The 21,167-nt window shown below is 35.6% G+C and overlaps 5 protein-coding genes and 1 long non-coding RNA gene across 12 annotated transcripts; 3 read left to right on the forward strand and 3 right to left on the reverse strand.

Annotated features, from left to right (window-relative positions):
- Nucleotides 1-42: 42 nt before the first annotated feature.
- nompC (no mechanoreceptor potential C) lies at nucleotides 43-13,533 on the forward strand. 5 transcript variants are annotated; one of them, XM_035871721.2, is made up of 14 exons: nucleotides 43-376; nucleotides 513-614; nucleotides 1,634-1,735; nucleotides 1,805-1,921; nucleotides 2,501-2,701; nucleotides 3,227-3,610; nucleotides 3,696-4,016; nucleotides 4,236-5,463; nucleotides 6,483-6,658; nucleotides 6,747-7,175; nucleotides 7,564-8,578; nucleotides 9,246-9,359; nucleotides 11,021-11,288; nucleotides 11,511-11,976. In XM_035871721.2, exons 1-14 carry the CDS (start codon nucleotides 53-55, stop codon nucleotides 11,974-11,976), a joined length of 5,247 nt encoding a protein of 1,748 aa, XP_035727614.1. In that variant the 5' UTR covers nucleotides 43-52. The 5 variants fall into 5 exon arrangements, with proteins under 5 accessions (XP_035727614.1, XP_085519356.1, XP_085519355.1 ...); XM_085663230.1 differs by lacking the exons at nucleotides 9,246-9,359; nucleotides 11,021-11,288; nucleotides 11,511-11,976 and adding exons at nucleotides 12,662-12,929; nucleotides 13,077-13,533; XM_085663229.1 differs by lacking the exon at nucleotides 9,246-9,359.
- Nucleotides 8,549-11,534, reverse strand: LOC146872323 (uncharacterized). Its single transcript, XR_014983430.1, has 4 exons — nucleotides 11,399-11,534; nucleotides 11,043-11,213; nucleotides 10,005-10,964; nucleotides 8,549-9,560 (listed from the first exon to the last, which is right to left on the reverse strand). It is a non-coding gene; the product is annotated as an uncharacterized LOC146872323 (long non-coding RNA).
- On the forward strand, nucleotides 13,480-15,703 carry LOC118443968 (transient-receptor-potential-like protein). The gene is made up of 6 exons (XM_035871708.2): nucleotides 13,480-13,584; nucleotides 13,742-13,797; nucleotides 14,741-14,859; nucleotides 14,932-15,080; nucleotides 15,140-15,293; nucleotides 15,369-15,703. The coding sequence occupies exons 1-6, from the start codon at nucleotides 13,526-13,528 to the stop codon at nucleotides 15,582-15,584; spliced, it is 753 nt and encodes a 250-aa protein (XP_035727601.2). The 5' UTR covers nucleotides 13,480-13,525; the 3' UTR covers nucleotides 15,585-15,703.
- Nucleotides 15,560-17,202, reverse strand: LOC146872324 (pancreatic triacylglycerol lipase). 2 transcript variants are annotated; one of them, XM_085663234.1, is made up of 4 exons: nucleotides 17,010-17,202; nucleotides 16,482-16,921; nucleotides 16,050-16,401; nucleotides 15,560-15,966 (listed from the first exon to the last, which is right to left on the reverse strand). In XM_085663234.1, exons 1-4 carry the CDS (start codon nucleotides 17,050-17,052, stop codon nucleotides 15,743-15,745), a joined length of 1,059 nt encoding a protein of 352 aa, XP_085519360.1. In that variant the 5' UTR covers nucleotides 17,053-17,202; the 3' UTR covers nucleotides 15,560-15,742. The 2 variants fall into 2 exon arrangements, with proteins under 2 accessions (XP_085519360.1, XP_085519361.1); XM_085663235.1 differs by having other exon boundaries at nucleotides 15,742-15,899.
- shu (inactive peptidyl-prolyl cis-trans isomerase shutdown) lies at nucleotides 17,101-19,409 on the reverse strand. Of its 2 annotated transcripts, XM_085663233.1 has the most exons (7): nucleotides 19,231-19,409; nucleotides 18,911-19,160; nucleotides 18,369-18,829; nucleotides 18,107-18,295; nucleotides 17,917-18,028; nucleotides 17,570-17,819; nucleotides 17,101-17,231 (listed from the first exon to the last, which is right to left on the reverse strand). In XM_085663233.1, exons 1-7 carry the CDS (start codon nucleotides 19,269-19,271, stop codon nucleotides 17,218-17,220), a joined length of 1,317 nt encoding a protein of 438 aa, XP_085519359.1. In that variant the 5' UTR covers nucleotides 19,272-19,409; the 3' UTR covers nucleotides 17,101-17,217. The 2 variants fall into 2 exon arrangements, with proteins under 2 accessions (XP_085519359.1, XP_035727793.2); XM_035871900.2 differs by lacking the exon at nucleotides 17,101-17,231 and having other exon boundaries at nucleotides 17,462-17,819.
- Nucleotides 19,410-19,682: 273 nt separating this feature from the next.
- On the forward strand, nucleotides 19,683-20,556 carry LOC118443971 (protein LZIC). Its single transcript, XM_035871713.2, has 3 exons — nucleotides 19,683-19,786; nucleotides 19,852-19,987; nucleotides 20,062-20,556. The coding sequence occupies exons 1-3, from the start codon at nucleotides 19,686-19,688 to the stop codon at nucleotides 20,404-20,406; spliced, it is 582 nt and encodes a 193-aa protein (XP_035727606.1). The 5' UTR covers nucleotides 19,683-19,685; the 3' UTR covers nucleotides 20,407-20,556.
- The last annotated feature ends 611 nt before the right edge of the window (nucleotides 20,557-21,167 follow it).

A 21,167-nucleotide genomic window follows, 5' to 3' on the forward strand; every position in this document is an offset into this window, starting at 1 on the left:
AAAAAGAACCGGATCGAACCATGTTCGGCGAAGAAAGACAGTACGACGTAACATGAGCAGTAACAAGAGATCTCAGGGCAACAAGGACGATAAGAAGAATATTCCAAATAAAGAAGATAGTCCAGCTGGTGGAAAGGATGATGGTGCTTCGGTATCAACGGGTAGCAATGGAGGTACCAGTGGAGAACCATCACAACCGGGTAGCAAACCTGGATCGGCAGGTGCTACTGCTAGGGAAGGTGCCCAAAGACTTTTGGCACTTGCTGCACGCGGAGAATGGGCACCCGTGGACCAGCTGCTCAAATCTATGGAAAAGGCGGTCCAGAATGCGGCTGAGGAAGGTTTTATCGCACCTCTGTCTGGTCTTATGGACCCGGTTAGTACATTTGAATGCAAAATCTTTATTATTATAGTATTAATTTAATCAAAGAATAGAAATTATTTTGAAAAAATTGTATCAATCAATAATTCTAAAAGATTGATAAATAAACAAATAAATATATTATTATCAGACGACTGGAATGACGCCATTGATGTATGCAGTGAAGGACAATCGTACAGGATTACTGGACAGGATGATAGAGTTGGGTGCTGATGTTGGAGCACGGAACAATGCAAGTAACCAGTAATGACTCGTTCGACCGTGAACAATTTCTTTTTTTCTTTCTTTCTTTCTTTCTAAGAATATTAAGAATGTTAGGAATTAGAAAGTCGAAGCTCACTTTTCTCTTGACGGCCTTAAAATGAACCCCAATATTAAAATAGTTAGCTAGAACAAGTGACATTGTCATTACGTTTAGTTTCTGCTTTACACGTAGTACCTTAACACATAATAATGTCGCTTGACCAGCTTGAGTTAGCAGAGGTAACGTTAAACACGAAACCTGTACAGTTAATGATCTACCTCTAATCCGTGCAAAGTTGAGAGCGTGTTAGGATTGCGTGAATGAGGGCCAAGGCCAAGGGGCTTGTCGAGCTAACGAAGTGTTCGTAAGTAAGCAACTAGGCCGGTCAGTTTAATAGGACGAAAAAAAAAAAGGAAGTCCGATAATCATGTTAAGATTAAGAATACTCTACTGAGCTCTTGGCCCGAGGATTCATTAAAGTTACATTACATAATACTGATAGATTTATTTGTCATTACAGACGTTCACTTTCAATCTCAATCTCGAATCGATCATAATAAATGATCCTTTTTATAGCTATCGTTTTAATTCTCTAACATGAATTGTCTAATCGAACATCTAATATACAAAGATTTTCGTTTATCACTGTAAGGAATTTGATGGAATTTCCATATCCATATTAAAGTTTCATACACAATAGCACGATCGTGTACTTTGTCGGTTGAATATCGACCACGGCCACCGCCCTCGCTATGGCTCCAATATAATTTTCAAATTGCACGCTAATAAACTGTGATTGAAACGGCGGAACCATTGCCGTGATTCGTCCGATTAATGTTGGGTGCGGCGAAGTGCAATTTACAATCGTGTTACTTTATTACTTTGGGAAATGCTTCTCTTTGAATTAATCTATGTAATAGAAGGTTGAACTGTGACGATTATAAAGTTCGTGGAATAATCTCTTTAAAAACGATAATAATGTGTTATAGAGGTTTAATTTGTTTTAGGACAATTATAATGCTTTGCACATTGCTGCTATGTATTCGAGAGAAGATGTGGTCAAGTTGCTTCTTTCGAAAAAAGGTGTTGATCCTTATGCTACCGGAGGGGTAAGAATTGAAAAGAAATTTAAACGATGTAATAAAATCTAAAAGATTCTAAAAAATATTTTCTCCTAGTCGAGGCAACAAACGGCAGTTCATTTGGTTGCATCTAGGCAAACTGGTACAGCAACATCAATTTTACGTGCTTTACTGGCTGCAGCAGGAAAAGACATCAGATTGAAAGTCGATGGTGTAAGTAAATGCATCAGGAATGTTTTAAAATTCATTATTGAATGAAATAACTCGTTGACTATTTGCTTTCGGTAAGGAAGATCGATGATACGTACTAAAGTTAAAAAGTGGAACGTTCGTGTAATTCCTTGCACCGAAGGCACGATCACAAGTTAATACATACAAAAGTTCCAATTGGGAGAAGATAAAAAATTTCAAAACGATCCCCGTTTGCTTCTCGCGTGACACGAGCCTTGCAAATCGGTGAACATCGCTACCTGGCACCGAGTTGCCTCGTAATTCTCCTCTTCTCTTCCCTTTTTTCCGTCTCACTCACTCTCTCGCTCTCTCTCTCTCTCTCTCTCTCTCTCTCTCTCTCTCTCTCTCTTCTCAACGATGTCAATATCGTAGCAATGATATGACTATCATAAACAATATCTATAAATATCAGTCTGCTCTGTAAACCTTTGAGAGATTTATGTTTCCTTTTCTTCTAATAGAATTCCTGTTAGAAATGAAATTAATAAAATGTTCTCGATTACTGTTAATCACAAAATAAATAATGCTAATAAACAGAATATGTTTTTAATCGATTAATAGAGAGGAAAGATACCACTTCTCTTGGCAGTTGAAGCTGGTAATCAATCCATGTGCCGCGAATTATTATCTCAGCAAGCACCAGATCAACTTCGAGCTACCACTCCAGCTGGAGACTCGGCTCTTCATTTGGCTGCTAGACGAAGGGACATTGATATGGTTCGGATTCTGGTGGATTACGGAGCTCCAGTAGACATGCAAAATGTATGTATATTAATCCAAGAAGAAAATATAATAATGAAATTCTTAGAGCAACAAGTCTCACAATTAAACTTCCAACAAATGTTAATCACATTTTCGCGCTGGCTATGGTATCGATCGAGTCAACATAATTTCATAGGCGTTTGCTAGGCTAAGAAATGCGTGTTCAACGTAATGAGAAAAGTCATCATTCATTGTGACTTAAAATCTCTTTAACCAATCGTAGTGGATAAAATGCTAAAAATGCTTTTTATAACTCTCCAACACACTGTTTTATAATTCTCCAACAAACGAATTACGTCAGCTTTATTTAATTATTATTGCTAATACTAGGGTTGAAGGGCATGCATGCGTAATGTATGAGGTTAATCGTCGCAGTGCGTATATTAGTTCGAGTCCAGTTCGAGAATAACTCTTTAGTCGTTCATGAGATCTATCAGGAGACGCTTCGTAGGTCCTAAAAGAAGATTCTACTTTCTAGATATATTATTTCTATCTATCTAGCAAATAAGAGATAAATTTTTGCAGGGTGAAGGTCAAACAGCATTGCACATTGCAAGTGCCGAAGGTGACGAGATTTTAGTCAAGTACTTCTACGGTGTTAGAGCATCGGCATCGATCGCTGATCATCAAGATCGAACGCCTATGCACTTGGCTGCGGAGAATGGGCATGCCACGATAATTGAACTTCTTGCTGATAAATTCAAGGCCAGCATATTTGAGAGAACGAAAGACGGCTCCACCCTAATGCATATAGCATCTTTGAATGGACACTCGGAATGTGCCACGATGCTCTTTAAAAAGGGCGTATACTTGCACATGCCAAATAAACGTGGAGCAAGATCTATTCATACTGCAGCTAAATATGGTCATGTGGGAATCATTAGTACACTCCTACAAAGAGGAGAAAAGGTCATTTTTTTTCCTAATTTTCTTTCTCAATGAATCAAATAAATTGATTTCAAAGGACTGACTCCAATGAAATTCTTTTGAACAGGTGGATGCAACAACGAATGACAATTACACGGCGTTGCACATAGCCGTGGAGAGTGCCAAGCCAGCTGTCGTTGAAACTTTATTGGGTTATGGAGCTGAGGTGCACGTTAGAGGCGGCAAACTTCGAGAGACTCCACTTCATATAGCGGCACGAGTTCCAGACGGCGATAGGTGTGCTTTGATGTTATTAAAATCTGGAGCTGGGCCCAATTTGACAACGGACGATGGACAAACTCCTGTTCATGTAGCTGCCAGTCACGGGAACTTAGCAACTTTATTACTTCTCCTCGAGGACGGCGGTGATCCAATGTTTAAGTCGAAAGTATGAGAAATACGTTTGGCTATCAACCTTTGAGTTACTTCTTTATATTTCAACGATTATTGCACAACAAACACGCTTAATGGCACTCGATGATGGCACCAATGTACGTATTTTTAGAGTTGACAGGCTTATATGATCGGACTTTGTGTTAAAATTTGATCGATTATTCTTATTTTAATTCTTCAATTCTACTTGTACGTTTTATCTCTTGTTTGTTAGAACGGTGAAACCCCTCTACATTTGGCCTGCAGGGGATGTCGAGCAGACGTGGTCCGTCATCTAATCGAATTTGTGAAGCAGAACAAAGGACCAGAAGTTGCAACTTCTTACGTGAACAGCGTAACGAACGAAGGTGCCAGTGCTTTGCATTACGCCGCCCAGATCGAACCATCCGAGGTTGTAATACCAGGAGATGATCGTGCAGTTGTACGTGCACTTCTGGAAGGAGGAGCCGATGTTTCGTTGCAAACTAAACAAGCTCAAGAATCTGCTTTCCATTACTGTGCTTTAGCTGGAAACAACGAAGTACTTTCCGAAATGATCAGCCATATGTCAGCTACAGAAGTTCAGAAAGCTTTGAATAGGCAAAGTGCAGTTGGTTGGACACCTCTGTTGATAGCAGCTCATCGTGGTCACATGGAATTGGTGACGAATCTTTTAGCTAATCATGCCAGAGTAGACGTCTTCGACTTGGAGGGTAGATCGGCACTTCATTTAGCTGCTGAACATGGCTATCTTCAAGTCTGTGATGCCTTACTGGCAAACAAAGCCTTCATAAACTCAAAGTCTCGCGTTGGTAGAACGGCATTGCATTTGGCAGCAATGAACGGTTATTCTCATTTGGTTAGATTTCTCATTCAAGATCATGGTGCTGCGATAGACGTGCTTACACTGAGGAAACAGACTCCTCTTCATCTGGCAGCAGGCGCTGGTCAATTGGAAGTCTGCAAGCTTCTCTTGGAACTTGGTGCTAGCATAGACGCTACCGACGATCAAGGACAGAAGCCAATTCATGCCGCTGCCATGAATAATTACGCTGAAGTGGCACAACTCTTTCTACAAAGGCACCCGAGTTTGGTGATGGCATGCACCAAAGACGGAAATACATGTGCCCATATAGCAGCGATGCAGGGAAGCGTAAGAGTGATCGAGGAACTAATGAAATTTGATCGTCAGGGTGTAATTTCAGCGAGAAACAAGCTGACCGAGGCAACGCCCCTTCAGTTAGCTGCCGAAGGTGGTCATGCTGAAGTAGTAAGGGCTTTGGTAAGAGCTGGTGCTTCCTGTGCCGATGAAAATCGTGCCGGCTTCACTGCGGTACATTTGGCAGCTCAACATGGACACGGACAAGTCCTAGAAGTGATGAAATCTTCTCAATCTTTGAGAATTTCGAGCAAGAAATTGGGTGTAACGGCGCTCCACGTTGCTGCTTACTTTGGCCAAGCTGGTAAGCATATTTTATATTTAACAAATGTTCAAATTTTCAAAAACTTTTCTAATCTTCTGATACACCATAGTCAATTGATATTCAATTGAAAAACTCGATTAAGAATCTATTTTTAATTAAAGTTTCACTTATACGCTGTAATGCACGTTATCATCCTTAAACTGCAGTATCATTTGCGTATTTAACTAACATATATCAACGGTAACTGGTACGAACATTTTGGTTTGGCCATTAGAAAAGGGTCATCATACCCATGCGTGATTCCAGCAAATCGTTTTTCACCGTACCCTACTGCACGTATTTTGGCATATGTACATTGAGGAATAGGATTTTCGCGTGACTCTTCCGACTGGTTTAAAGTCAAATGTAGTGATCGGTAATGTCGCCGAAAGTGAGACTTTCCCCGCGAGGACGACTGCGGTCACGCGAAAATCTCTTTTGTTGCGTTGCATAGATTTTCTAAAGACTTATCTTATAAGATCTTTCGTGCAAAAGGAAATGCATAATCTTTAGATCGTAAGAAATAGTTGAGATTTCCCTCCTCAAAGAATAATAATAAAAGGTAGAGCAACATTTATCGAATAAAATAATAGTTATCGTGAGCTCGTAAAACACGATCAAGCGATTAAACAACAATGTGAAATTCCTTTGCTCATAGGAATTTTTCCGGATTACCATGCACTAGGTGAATTTCAAAGAAAATCAACGTATTGTTCGAGTTTTATTTTAAACCGACGGTCGAAAGTTCAAGACCACTTACTCTACCTAATCGTAAATACCTGATCTCGAAGTTTAAGATTTAGGTGTCGCTGGTCACGAACTTAGAAACTGTATAACTAATTCGTGCAAGAATGTTCAAGTACCGTTTTGTTCCGTCCAGTCACGTTAATTATTTGTATCTCGTCGCCTCAAATGCCTAATCGATCTAAATTCTTCGACGAAATTAACAAAAACGGACTAACAATGAACAATTTCTTTCGAAGTATTGCTTTTACTTCTTTTTTTATAATTTTTTCCAGATACCGTCAGAGAGTTACTGACAAATGTTCCTGGAACTGTTAAATCCGATCCACCTACCGGCGGTTCTTTGGTAGGAGAATTAGGAAGCGAATCTGGCATGACACCCCTTCACCTAGCAGCCTATTCAGGAAATGAAAATGTCGTACGACTTCTTTTAAACTCTGCTGGAGTACAGGTAATCGATAGTACAGAATGATTACGTCTGAATAAACCTGAAAATGGAATGGAATAGTATATAAAAAAAAATATCTATATTTTCTTAGGTGGACGCAGCGACGACTGAAAATGGATTCAACCCTTTGCATTTAGCTTGTTTCGGTGGGCATATCACGGTAGTTGGTCTTCTTCTCAGCAGATCAGCAGAATTGTTGCATAGTTCCGATCGTTATGGAAAAACTGGCCTGCATATAGCTGCTACACATGGGCATTATCAAATGGTAGAGGTACTGTTAGGTCAAGGAGCAGAGATAAATGCTACCGATAAGAATGGCTGGACTCCTTTGCACTGTGCTGCTCGTGCTGGTTACCTCGACGTCGTCAAACTACTCGTCGAAAGTGGAGCTTCACCAAAAAGCGAGACAAACCTTGGTTGTGCTCCTATTTGGTTCGCCGCTTCCGAAGGTCATAATGACGTATTAAAGTATTTGATGGAAAAGGAACACGATACCTATGCTCTTATGGAAGACAGAAGGGTATAAAGTTTTATGCGTTATCAAGGCCAATGATGAAAAATGCTAGAACCACACTCTGATCATTCTCTTCACGCTTACCTTAAAAGTTTTCTCAAAGATAACCATGAGAAAACTCACGCTTATATTTGAGAAAACTTTTCTCATTGCTAGAATCGATATTCCAAAGTAATAACTTAGCACTTAACGCGAGTAGTACATGCGATATGGAACTGGAGTTATGACCTTCTACTTAATATCGTTTTTTTACTCGAGGGAAAAAAAAAACATTGCAAAATTCTATTAGTTCTTATACGTATTATTAACGATTTATCAATTCGATTAATATAGCTTGTTCTTCAGCCTTAAAGAGCCCACAACTGATTGATAAGAAAATATCTTTTTGTTTCAGTTCGTCTACAATATGATGGTTTGCAGCAAGAGTAATAACAACAAGCCAATCGAAGAGTTTGTTCTGGTCTCTCCAGCACCTGTAGACACTGCAGCGAAACTCTCCAACATCTATATGAAATTATCGGAGAAGGAAAAGGAACGAGCAAAAGATTTGATTGCAGCTGGAAAGCAATGCGAGGCTATGGCAACAGAATTACTCGCTCTTGCGGCAGGTGCCGATTCAGCTGGCAGAATTTTAACGTCTATGGATCGAAGAAACGTAGAATTCTTGGATGTGCTGATTGAAAATGAACAAAAAGAGGTGATAGCTCATACAGTTGTACAGCGTTATCTCCAAGAACTTTGGCAAGGTAGCCTAAATTGGAACGCTTTCAGAACGATTCTCCTATTCATAGCCTTTCTGATTTGCCCACCAGTTTGGGTAGTCTTTGCTCTGCCACTTGGGCACAAGTACAACAACGTGCCGATCATAAAATTCATGTCGTACTTAACGTCCCACATTTATCTGATGGTATTTCTGATGCTAGTTGGAATAACACCAATATATCCAGTCTTAAGACCCAATTTATTACCATACTGGTACGAATGGTGTCTTCTGGTAATGCTGTCGGGTCTTCTACTCTTCGAATTGACCAATCCCAGTGATAAAAGTGGCCTCGGCTGGATCAAATTAGCAGTCCTTCTCTTCGGTATCTTCGGTGTTGCCTTTCATCTTATGGGATTCGTCATAATCAAACATGAATACTGGCCAACGTTATTGTATCTAAGAAATCAACTCTTCGCCTTGAGTTTCCTGCTAGCTTGCGTTCAGATCCTGGACTTTTTATCCTTCCATCATCTCTTTGGACCATGGGCCATCATCATCGGCAATCTCATGAAGGATCTCGCCAGATTCCTCGCTGTATTGGCCATCTTCGTCTTTGGCTTTTCCATGCACTTCGTCGCTCTCAACCAAGCATTCCAGAACAACGCAAATCTTGTGGAGAGAAAAACTGAGAGTGCCTTTCACGACGGTAAGTTCGATGCACTTATTATAACTGGCTTCGTGATATGTACGAGCCAGCTGATAGCGTTTCCTTTATCTTATCTTCGCTCTCTTCAGATTTGCCGACATTATAAATTTATTTATTATAATATTCTTTTTTTATATCCGTAATATGATCGCATATATAGATGGTAGCAGCGTAGATGTTAACGTAGGTTTAGATTTTAGAAATGAAAATTGCTTTAAGGCCAATTAATCCAAAAAAAGAAAAAAAAGAACTATTTAATAGGATGTAGCGAGTGCTTTTTTTTCATCGGTACGTCATTGCGTCCGAATAATGAAATGAAGCAAGACACCGTTTTCTGTAGCAGATCATCCGTGCTTCCTGGTAATTGTAGATCACGTACAAATTCCTTCGGGTTATTAACATCTTTAGGAATTTCATTCGACTAATCGATGATTTATTATCCGTGAAATATGTAAATATGTAAATGTTTCTATATCTTATGTATATATATGTGTATACATATGTATATATATACACACCAAAGGGAAATTCTACTGGGGAAACTTTTCAGAGGCTAAAGCTGATTCATACTTGAGATATTGTACATTAATTAAAATAATAGGAATGGTCGAAATTAGGTTCGTTTAAGACGAGGCATAGACGTAATTAGAGAAAATTACAATAATAGATATGTCCGCCAATTTAACGGAATGGATAACGGAGACGCCAGCACCGGCGACTCCTCATTACTTCAGCCGCTACAGGAAAAAGAATGAATGTTGTGACGATAACTCCCGAGAGAGTAAGTTTTGCCAGATCGACAAGAATGACAAAGCAGCAAATTGAGAACAATGATAAAACAAAGCAAAGTGGCACGTGCGCAAAAATTGAATGCAGGACACGCTCGATGTCAGTGTCGTCCCGTCTGCATTGTGCATCTTGAATGATGTACGCCATGTCTGTGTGCTGCCTGCCAAGACTGTTGCCTGATAACAGCAATATTCTGCAAAATCAACGAGAACTGTATTTTCCATCCGTGCATTTTCGCTGCGATTCGGATAGGGACAGTTTTTTTTATTTATTATTATTTTTTTATTTTTCACAGGATCGCAGGACTCTCTTCTATTTTTATAAAATTCCCAACAACTACAAAACATTCTCGTATACCTGCAGATTTGAAGTCTAAATAAGAAAGCGAATTTATTCTATTATAAACGAATATATCAAAAAAAAAAAAAAGAAAAAAAAAAAAGAAAGACCTAGAGCAAACACGCAAAGTACTTCCGAAACGCAGCGTACGTTTATATGTATATCACGATAAACAATTCAAAGCTAATTCACTGTCGGCATGTCGTCGGAACGCCAATTTTCTATGTGCCGTGTACTTTGCAACCACCCTCTTTTCCCCGATTGTCTGTGTTCATCCTTTTGTATAATATTTACGTACTTGCGTTTTTTCTCGACTCCAGCTCGCGTTTTACGTCTCATGGGGAAGATAATAATATTTGTATAAACAACGTCTTAAGAATGCCAAATGAATGAATCGATTTTTGAAATACGAACGCTATCATTATTTTTACGTTCGATTCCCCATTTAGAAACATCTCCCAAGTGTACTACGACTCTCTTCAATTTTGTTGAAGGCGAATTGTTGACTAACTGGGTACGTTGACACCTTTGATCAAGGCAATCTCATTGAGAAAATTTGCATGCATTCATCGCATCTAATGTTATAATTTTATATCAAGAATCAGCGTGTCATATTCACGTCGTGTCAATGAGATCTTCAGTGATCCGGATGCTGAAAATGATTTAATTTGCATGTTGCATCCTTTCACTCACAGCAAACCAAATCAAACACGTACGTATGTTCGTGGTGTATTCCGGCACGCGTTTCATTGTTAAAACGAAGAAAGTGAAGTTCATCTGGAAGGGATCACCTAATCCAAAAGAATCAATGGAATTGATAAAAATAATGAAATGTGACTGTGTTGAGAAATTCCAAAGGATTACTGCATCTTGAAGCGTCTTCGATTAACTGCAGTTCTTTACACAGGGCTTGAATATCTTCGCGTCGACTTAGAACAAATCTATAACATATAATATATAATGTAATCAAAAAACAACACACGCATACTATGCGTAAAGAAGGAGAATAATACAAGTTCAAGAAAAAAAAAAAACAAATAAATAAAAACAAATTAAATCAATCAAATTTGGCATGCATTCAACGTTATACTCAGCCCGAGCATGACCACAGATTGTATAACAAAAGCATGAGCATGTTCGTTCGTTCGTTCGTTCATTCGTTATGTATTCGTTATGGTAAACACGCGAGTCAATTCGTAGTGAGTACCACCAGTAGCCACAGCCTGCCATGGCACGAAAAAGCAAGCGAAAAGCAAGACTGCAAAAAGAAAAGATAAAGAAAATCAAGATGCCTCTGTGTACCTCGAATTCCAGTAAAGATGAGTCCTATACTTGCCTTCGAGTATCTGTTCTTCGCCGTCTTCGGTCAAACGACACACAGCGAGCTCAAGGTCGAGGTCAATCAGCCGGACTGGACCTCGGTCCTCTTTAAGCTGGCCTTCGGCGTGTACATGTTGGTCTCGGTAGTGGTGTTAATTAATCTGCTTATCGCAATGATGAGCGACACCTATCAACGGATACAGGCACAATCGGATATTGAGTGGAAATACGGTCTGAGTAAATTGATCCGTAATATGCACAGGTAAGCCTGACATTTTTTTCTTTAACACTTAATGTTAATGTTAATCTCTGATCGAAAATGTAAGCAAATGTGACATTTAATTTGTCGTGTATATCTTTAGCTTCATTTACCTGATAAAATATAGCCTAGAATGATAATAATTAGATCCTTTGTTTTTTTCTATGATCCATTGAGTCAGGTAATTAAGCTGGAACACATTGAAAATACGTTTCCATGTTGCAGAACGACTACAGCTCCTTCCCCGTTAAACTTGCTAACAACCTGGATCGTTTACTTCATCAAAGTATGCAAACAACGTGCAGCAAAACGCAAACGACCGTCTCTGGTACATATGATGGGTCTTCAACGTAGCGGTCGATTATCTCCAAGATCCAAGATGGGTGCAAAGTGGTTGGCCAAAGTCAAGAAGGGACAGGTCCAACCAAAAGACAGCGTGGCTCTTTCGGTAATGCATTTGAGCCCATTAGGCAGTCAATTGTCCTTTAACAGTGCTACCAGAATCGAGAGTGTGGTTGATTGGGACTCAATCAGGAAGAAGTATCTTGCTTTGACTGGGAACGAGCCTGAAAAAGAAGAGGACAAGGAGAAGGATGACAAGGACAACGAAAATGAGAATGAGGATGATTATGGACCTAATGTTTCAAATGCTCCGATGGTTCCAACAACGATGACCACTTCACCTATATAAATATGATCTCGCGAGCGTGAAAATTAAAATAATAATTTTAGGTCTATGTAGCTGACTAAGAAAAGAAAAAAAAAAAAAAAAAAAGAAAAAAAAAGAAGAAAAGAGACAAAAGGAGAGATGAAAGAGCGGGCTTTTCGAAGGACGATCGTCTATATGATTTTAGAAGCTAAGTAAGTCTACGTTACGTAGTCTACATGTGCCTGTATTTATACAAAATAAATGTCACCTTTATTTTTACGAGTTTGGGATTGCGTCCTACTCAGTCAGCATGGCCAGAAACATGCGTTTGCATCGAATCATCTACACTAGCTCGAAATCTCATTGTATGTGGCACAGGAATATATCTTTAAGAATATTTTTAATGATCTTACGCGAAGTATTAAAAGTTTAAGTCTTTTCTTATATATATAACACAATGCATGTCCAAAGTTACGTGCAGATTGATTTTTTCTCGTATTCGGCAGGAACGAAAGGAGCCTAGTGTGTGAATGCACTGACGTAAACGTAGGTCCTTAGAACGACTAAAAATCATCATAAAAATATTAAACAATTGTTAACCGGCACTGGCATGACATATGTCAGGGAGTAAACAATGCAAGAGAATGTTTTTATTATCTGTATGCAAGCTTCTTTCTTTCTCGCGTCGATGTGTCTTATCAGATATCTTGTTGGCACGTATTTCCAGTCAGGATGAGCCCGATACTGGCCGTTGAATTATTGTTCTTCGCCATCTTCGGACAGACCACTCATGAGCAGTTCAAGGTCGAACCTGACCAACCCGATTGGACCACGATCCTATTCAAGCTCGCCTTCGGCATTTACATGTTGGTATCGGTGGTCGTGTTGATAAACCTCCTGATCGCCATGATGAGTGACACTTATCAACGGATACAAGCTCAATCTGATATCGAGTGGAAATACGGATTGAGCAAACTCATTAGAAATATGCACAGGTAACGACAGCGAGTTTAAACTTTGTTTCGTTAGTTGTGTCTCTCTATCGTCCCTTAATCGTAATGTATCATACATTATTATCACACATATCTCAAGATATCAATAATCATTAGGTACGAAATTGATTATCTTTCTTGATGATATAGAACAACCACGGCGCCGTCTCCTCTGAACCTTTTAACTACTTGGATAACGTACTTCTTCAAACTCTGCAAGAAACGTGCGGCTAAAAAGCAAAGACCATCTTTGATTCAAATGATGGGCTTGGAAAGAACTAGAATGTCGCCACGTTCGAAAATGGGAGCAAAGTGGCTGTCGAAGGTGAAGAAGACGCAAGTTATGCACAAGGACAGTGTGGCTTTGTCTGTAGTTCATTTGAGTCCATTAGGAAGTCAGCTGTCCTTCAACAATGTGATTAGGATCGACAATGTCGTTGATTGGGATGTCGTTAGACGAAAATATCGTGATCTCTACGGTGAAAATGTTGAGAAAGCTATCGAAGAAATAAAAGAAACTACAGAGATGGATCCTTTAATAGCCTTTGAGGAAGCATCGTCCATTGGTCCAGCTAGAAACGTGACGTCTGACTTACCAAATGCCTGATGAGGCGAAGAGGAACTCTAAACTCATCTCTGATCGACTAGATAATTCTTTGTACTTTTATCGTTCATAAGAACTTAAGACATAGGTCTTTTTTTTCAAATAAACGATTAGATCTCGATTTGTGTTAGCGGTATACGCTTTACTTATTCTGCTCGACCTAATCCCACGTCGATCCATGATCTAATCGATTACATGTACCATATTTTAGAGGCTACCATGGATATACCTGTCTGGTTAGGGAACCACCTCACATTATGTGTTACGGTTAGTCACTTACATGTAATATGTAATGTAATATATATATATATATATATATATATATATATATATAAATATATATATATACAGTATGTACTTTCTCTCTGTTATAAATTTTATAATCGATCTATTTTTTTGATGGTAGAATACGGCTGCATAATAATGTTAGTAATGCGTAGTAATGCACGCACGGCAATGTGCTGACGTTACTCACAAGAAGTGATTAAGAATAGTCGTTGTTAAAGTTGGTCACTTAATTAGAATGCATCCTAATCGTGCCGAAGAAAAATTATGAGTGTATAACTTGCCTGTAGTCTTTCACGTAGCGTAATGTACTCGATGTGGCATGCGAATTCCGAAGCTTGTCAGCTAATGATCAATCATACCCCACAAAACTTCAAAAGAATATTCATTTCATCATGCACATGCGATGCGTTTACATTTACCTAATTACTACAGAATATACTTATACCGTTCTCAACGCTGTTAGATGATTGTTATATTCGCATATTTTAGCGTCATTTCATACATCTAAAGGTTTATTAGTTATGAGTATATTTTTAACATATGTCTTCTCTCACTCTATTTCTCTCTCTCTCTCTCTCTCTCTCTCTCTCTCTCTCTCTCTCTCTCTCTCTCTCTCTTTCTCTCTTTGTCTCTATGTCGACCTAATCAACATTTCTTCTGACACATATCATCGCATGTTATTAGGTTTATTAGAACAACGAACATTCCTTTTATCAATCGATTGCGAATCAATGATACTTGATGAAAGATGAAATCAGTCAGCACGAATTGATATGAATCAATCATTATGCGATATATCAAAGCTTAGATCATTAGGAAATTAGAAAAGTAAGATATCAGTAGAGATAGGATTGCTGCGAGTAACATTTCTCTTTACATCCTTGTTGCTAAGAATGATGTTATAACATAGATTTTTTTTCAGTAAGAGTCAATCCTATCCGCATTACGGAATATCTTTTCTTCGCAATTTTTGGACAAAAGAATACCGACGATTTCTCGATTTCGACGAGGCAACCAAAATGGACGATATATTTATTTAAGGTTGGTGATTTTTCAAAGAAAAATTTATATTCCATATCGTTTGCTCCAATTAAACGTTTGCTATGCTTCCAGATATCATTCTCTCTCTACATGCTTGTCACCGTTATCATCTTGATCAATCTTCTAATTGCTATGATGAGTGACACTTATCAAAGTATCCAGTCGCAAAGTGATATAGAGTGGAAATACGGACTCAGTAAACTTATACGTAAAATGCAAAAGTAAATATTGTTTATGGGGATGATAACTTTGACGTTTTAACAATTTTTCTTTCTTTAAGAACACGAACTGCTCCCTCGCCGTTAAATCTGTTCACCACGTGGATAATATATCTTGTAAAGATGTGTAAGAAGAAAGCAAATAAAAAGAAGAAAATGAACGTAATGCATGGTTTTATGACGAAACATACACTTCTGAAAAGTTCATTCTCTCAAGTACGTTATGACAGTCAAGTCGATGAAATAGGAAAATTTAAGGTGTTGAATCTAATAAAGTTTCTTCCTCTGTAGGATAATAAAATACTTTCATTGGATCGCAACAAGGTCAACGATGGTTTCGCTCTACTACGTTCGAGTCCTTTTCAAAGCCAATCATCATTAAATCAAGCGTCAAAAATAGAAAATGTCGTCGAATGGGACATCGTTCGTCGGAAATATAGAATGCGTTTTGGAGATGAGATAGAGAAACCGTCGGGAGAGGATCACATCATCAATGGAACGATATAAATGATCTTAATTGATCTTAATTGTTTAACAAGTATTAATTTCCAGTCAGTCCTGTACCATAAATATAGTCATATTTCTTAAATATATACATTTGTACCACCTTATAGATATGAAAATATATTGAGAGTAATATAAAAATCATACTTGACGTTCTACTTTTATATCTCATTTTTTCCGAATGGTGGTTGTGCATTAGTTTCCAAGAAAAATGAACCACGAGCATTCCGATTAACGTTTTCACCCATGAACACCATAGTAGAGTTATCTCTGCACTTGCCTGCTTTAAATTCTATCCAACTATTGCATTGAACAGCACTAAAAGTTAATGGATTGATAATAGATTCGCCCATAAAATCGTGAGCTCTAGCATGACTGCAGTATTCTGATAACAATAAAAACAAGAAAAGTTTACGCTTATAAAAAAAAAAAAAAGAAAAAAAACATTAATAATTTAAAATCACTTACGAGCTGAGAAGACAGGACATCCAGGCTGCCTGAATGTTCCTCCATTTGGATAGAAATCAACATGACCAATTGATCTGATGAAGCCAAGTGTTCCTGCGCAAGTGTGTATGATATCCACAAATTTGGCATCTCTAGAATCTAGACGAATTCTTAAATCGTTCAAATTCGAAGATTCGAAACCTGGTCGAGCTGGATCCATGCCAGTTATTCTTCCAATTGTTCCGGATACTTTCATTCCAGCAAATCCAGCAACATGAGCTCCTAAACTATGTCCTAGTATGTGTACATCGTCCAGCGAAAGGCCAGTTTGTGAGACAAGAAAATCCAACATTTCTGCTATATATTTGCCGATCTATAAGCATGATATATCTATCCAGAATTTTAGAAATTAACAATTTATTTTTTGTATAAATCGATTCATTTCATACAAACCTGACGAGTTAGTTTCGCGGCGATCCCATACTCTTTCAACGATGCAGGGAACCAGTTGATGCTAATAACATTATAATTACCTACTGTTAGATAATTTTGTCGAAAATCTTGCAGCCAATATGTGTTTGCACTATCGGTCCATCCATGAATGAGTATCTTTGTAGGATTTTCAGATTCAAATGGAGATTCTTTTAGACCTGTTATATCATTCACCTTCAAAAAATATCCTTGAACAGGATTATTATTTGTATAGAGCTCGAATGTAACATCTTCGGATATCAAATTCGGATCGAAAATATTATTTATAACCGATCGGTCATCTTGAATTGTTCCCATTGGATTAACAAGAGCATCTAAAAGTACTTCTCCTAAAAAAAATCTTTGCGATTTATCCGCCGTTAAATGGCGTTGCATATCATTGGTGAAACTTTTAGATAAATCTGTAAATATAACAGATTAACTTTACTATCAATTTCATCAACTAAGAACTTTAGATACTATATTAAAAGAGAACTGTAAAATATTTACTTAGAAGAGTTAATAAGAACACAAAGCAAGCGATGAACGTCATGATTGCATTTACTTGGACCCACAGTAAGTACCATTATTTATGTATTCGAATCTTATGTAACAATACAATTTTCTATTCTCATAAATTTTGTTGAGTAAAATAATAGGATAAAATTGTTGCCTAACTAATGGTTGTCATCTAATCAGTTCCGCTACAGTACATTATTTACGTTGATTTATCTAGAATGAATTTTCTTTTTGTTTATTGGACAATAAAAAGATAACAATCAGAAAACATGCATATATATATATATATATATATGTATATATATTATTATTATATAATTATAGAATATTTAATTATAAAAAAATTATATAAAAATAAAAAATTATACATTTATCTTTTATGTACTATTAACAAAAGAAAATATTGTTTTTATTTTTATTTATTTTTAGATTTTTAGATCGTTTCACAATCTATTCGTAAAAAAACGAAAAATACTGTTTTTAGTTTGCTTATCACTAAAGAGATCTTCATAGTCAATATTTTATTTTAGTTAAATATAATATGTTCTTGCCATATTTTGTTTGAGAAACAACATTAAGACCAAATGCAGCTGCTTGCTCGCGTATATAATTCTCTTCTTCTCGTGTTAAACCTTCAGGAAATGGTTGTCTTGATAGATAATTATCTCGAACAAAAGATTCACACATTTCTCGAGCTGCTTTTTGAAATTCACATTCGTTTTTCTCTTGCTTAGAAGAATTGAAACAATTGAACCATAATCGTTTTTCTATTTCATTGTGTTTATTATATTTTTCATTTGCCTATCATTTTCCATGAAAATAATATAATATGTAAACGTGAAAACCTTAGAAATAAAAAAAGAAAAAATATTAAATAATAAGATAATATCACACTAACCAAACAAATTTCTTTATATATGTCTTTATCGTTTGGTTCCATTTTGTATGCAATTTGCAATTCTTTCAAACCTTTTGTATATTCCCCAATTTTTACCAGTGCTTTGCCACGACTACAATATAAAAAATAAAATAATTAATTTCGATTTCTAATATCATCACTTGTGAAACATTATGAATGAAAAATATACTTGAAGTAAGTTTTAACAGTAGGTATGGGTACTTTGTTACAAGCTATGGCGGCACGACGTGGCATTTCTTCTTTATTAAAACATATTGCAAGATTATTGTAAGATCTGGAAAGTAATCTTTTCACTTCTTCTTCTTCCTTATCATCTTTTAATTCTGCATCTTCCAATAAACGTATGGTTTTTTCGTATCTATACAAATAAATTAAAATATTAGTAATATCTTAATATCTGTATCAAATAAAAATATATTTTCTTTACCTACTGTCTTATGGCTTTCTTAATCTTCATGTTTGTAAAATTATGTTTGGCTGTATTAAGCAAATCATTAACACTTTTAACAATATTTGAAAATAATTTTTGTTCTTCCATGTTTAGATTAAGATAAGAATAAGCTGACCCATTATCAAGAAAATCAACCAGATGAATAATAAACATAACTTCTTCATTAGGTAAAATACGAGGAAGACATCCAATACTTCCATATGCAAGATCAGGATGAATAATAAAAACAGCAATTTCATGTTTTTCCATACTGGTTATAGCAAGTTCAAGTCCAGGAATTAATAAGTTCTGATTAAGACGAATAGTTTTTGGATGTCCATGCGCATATGTAGAATCAAAAGGTTCATCATTATATTCAAAATAACTAATATATTTAATAGTGACCTGAGCATTGTATGGTACAACCTTACCAACTCCTTTTTGTTTAATTAATTTCATAATCTATATTTAACAATGATTTAATAATGTTATTTAATATTGATTTTTAAAAATATTTAATTTTTATTATTAATTACAGTATACCTTTCCATCTTTTGTTACTGGAGTCATTTTTGTTTTCATTGTTGCGAAACTTATTCCAAAAGGCACAGAACCTGTAGCTTCATTATTTTCTTCAGCTTCGTCAATTTTAAAATCATCCATATTAAGCATATTGATTAATTCTTCATTTGACAAAAATACGTTCGGATTGTATGAAAATTTATCCTCTTCTTCTTTCTCCAAATATTCATCTCCAATTTCAAGAGTAAAACCGTCTGGAGATAATAAATCACTGAAAAATACAATTATTGTTATACAAGTTATTAATACGCACCAATAATATAATTTAATTTTTTTATTACCTCAATGTAAACCCTTCGAGAAGATTTAAAGGCTTTGCCATCTTGAATCTTTTATAAATACTTATTAAATATATCCGAATAGATTTTTCAAAAATTCGATCATAACAAAAGACTATCTTATATTAGATGATCAAATGGAGCATCAGTGACATCTATGAACCAGTATAAACAAAACCAGTGTATTTATTAACCTTTATATTGAAGTATTCCTATTAAAAAAAAAAAAAAAAAAAAAATAATAACTTCTACTTTACACAAACAGCAGTGTATTACGAAAGTCTAAACTTAATTTTATTATACGTACAATTAACAATATGAAGAAATATAATAATTATAATATACATTGCTTCATTTCTAAATAAAATTACAGTAACATACATATATTTCTGACATATAATCTACAGTTTTTTATTATTTAATATCAGTGAAAAAGTTAATATATATATTAATAGATAATGAGTTCTCACGGTAAAGCAGAAACTGAAAGATTGAAACAAAATTTAGAAGAACAGCTTGATAGATTAATGCAACAGTTGGAGGATCTTGAAGAGTGCAAGTAAGGGAACAAATTATTTATATAAAAATATTTATATATTGTGATATAATATTAATATTATGCAGAGATGAAATGACTAATGAAGAATATGAAGAAGCCAAAGAAGAAACAATGGAACAACTTCGTGAATTAAATGAATCATTACAAAGAATGATTTCTGGAAATATGACTCTTATCAATCAACTTGGAGCAATGCAATTGGTACATAGACATATTTGATCATAAACAACAATGCAATATAAAAAATTTAATCTAATATAAACTATATGATCCAGGCAGCTCAAGCAGCAATAAGTGCAGCTTTTAAAACTCCTGCTGTAATTAGAATGTTTGGAAGACGTGAGCCGGATCAACTCAGAGAACGTCTTTTTCAAATTGAACGTGATATAAAACTTGGGAAACTAAATAAAGATGCTGGTGATCGATTACGTACTGAAGTACTGAGTGCTTTAAGACAGCTTGGAGAAAAATTGGATCCTTCCGAATTACAATTATTAGAAAAATTTTCTTTAAATAGTATAGATGCAACGAGCTATGTACAAGTGACAGAGGCTGTAGAAAAGGGTCAAATGGCCTTAGCAGCAGTTGGTAAAGAAGTAAGAGCTACTCAAAGTACCTAGATTTTTTAATTATACTTTATATCAATATATGTCCATGTTATAAGTACTTCCTATTTGGAATATAATGATTTTTTAAATAATATTAATTTACATATGATTAGAACATCTTATTTTAAATATTATGCTTATTATCTAAATTATTTATTTAACATCTTGGTTAATCTTAAATATTTAAAAAAAGAAAAAAATACAAATTATATTGCGTTATATAATTAGGTTCTACAACTTTATGGTTAATTCATTTATTTAATCTAAGTTCTAATATAAATTCAATTAATATTCATATAAATGTAAGTTATGTAATGAAATAAAAAAAAAAAATAACTTTCTATAGATGATTTATAATTACAAACTAAAATACGTATATTTTTAAGTATGAAGCAGTGGAATGAGTAAAAATATTGGACTAGTATGTTTTAATTTGCTTTTGTGCACACATACTATCTTTTACTAATTGAATTATCACTGTTTTTATTCACAAACCCTGTGACTTATTAAATATACTTATTTATTATTTAATGTTATGTAATATCAGAATTATTAAGAGAATAATATAAGTATAATTAATAACAATTAAAATTGTATCTCTGTATAATTAATTAATTCTTAAATCAAATACTTAAATGAAAGTACAATAAGAGAGTAAACTGTTCATCTAAACAATTATAATGAAAAACTGATAATTTCTGTAAAAACACAAGCTAGGTTTTTAATTTGAAATTAATAATTGTAAAATGTTGTATCATATAAAAAACAACAAT

This window comes from Vespa mandarinia, chromosome 21 (assembly GCF_050613455.1).
Source record: "Vespa mandarinia isolate Hongniang chromosome 21, ASM5061345v1, whole genome shotgun sequence".
Lineage (NCBI taxonomy): Eukaryota > Metazoa > Arthropoda > Insecta > Hymenoptera > Vespidae > Vespa > Vespa mandarinia.

Coding starts and splice junctions, on each gene's coding strand:
- nompC (XM_035871721.2), top strand. CDS start 53: ATGAGCAGTAACAAGAGATCTCAGGGCAACAAGGACGATAAGAAGAAT. Junction 8,579..9,245: donor TGAGAGTGCCTTTCACGACG/GTAAGTTCGATG, acceptor TTACAATAATAG/ATATGTCCGCCAATTTAACG. Junction 9,360..11,020: donor TGACGATAACTCCCGAGAGA/GTAAGTTTTGCC, acceptor CTCGAATTCCAG/TAAAGATGAGTCCTATACTT.
- LOC118443968 (XM_035871708.2), top strand. CDS start 13,526: ATGCCTGATGAGGCGAAGAGGAACTCTAAACTCATCTCTGATCGACTA. Junction 13,585..13,741: donor GATCGACTAGATAATTCTTT/GTACTTTTATCG, acceptor ACCATATTTTAG/AGGCTACCATGGATATACCT. Junction 15,294..15,368: donor TGAAAAGTTCATTCTCTCAA/GTACGTTATGAC, acceptor CTTCCTCTGTAG/GATAATAAAATACTTTCATT.
- LOC146872324 (XM_085663234.1), bottom strand. CDS start 17,052: ATGACGTTCATCGCTTGCTTTGTGTTCTTATTAACTCTTCTAA. Junction 16,922..17,009: donor GTTCTTATTAACTCTTCTAA/GTAAATATTTTA, acceptor TTATATTTACAG/ATTTATCTAAAAGTTTCACC. Junction 15,967..16,049: donor ATGTCCTGTCTTCTCAGCTC/GTAAGTGATTTT, acceptor TATTGTTATCAG/AATACTGCAGTCATGCTAGA.
- shu (XM_035871900.2), bottom strand. CDS start 19,271: ATGGCAAAGCCTTTAAATCTTCTCGAAGGGTTTACATTGAG. Junction 19,161..19,230: donor CTCGAAGGGTTTACATTGAG/GTAATAAAAAAA, acceptor TGTATTTTTCAG/TGATTTATTATCTCCAGACG. Junction 17,820..17,916: donor TATATAAAGAAATTTGTTTG/GTTAGTGTGATA, acceptor GGAAAATGATAG/GCAAATGAAAAATATAATAA.
- LOC118443971 (XM_035871713.2), top strand. CDS start 19,686: ATGAGTTCTCACGGTAAAGCAGAAACTGAAAGATTGAAACAAAATTTA. Junction 19,787..19,851: donor GAGGATCTTGAAGAGTGCAA/GTAAGGGAACAA, acceptor AATATTATGCAG/AGATGAAATGACTAATGAAG. Junction 19,988..20,061: donor AACTTGGAGCAATGCAATTG/GTACATAGACAT, acceptor TATATGATCCAG/GCAGCTCAAGCAGCAATAAG.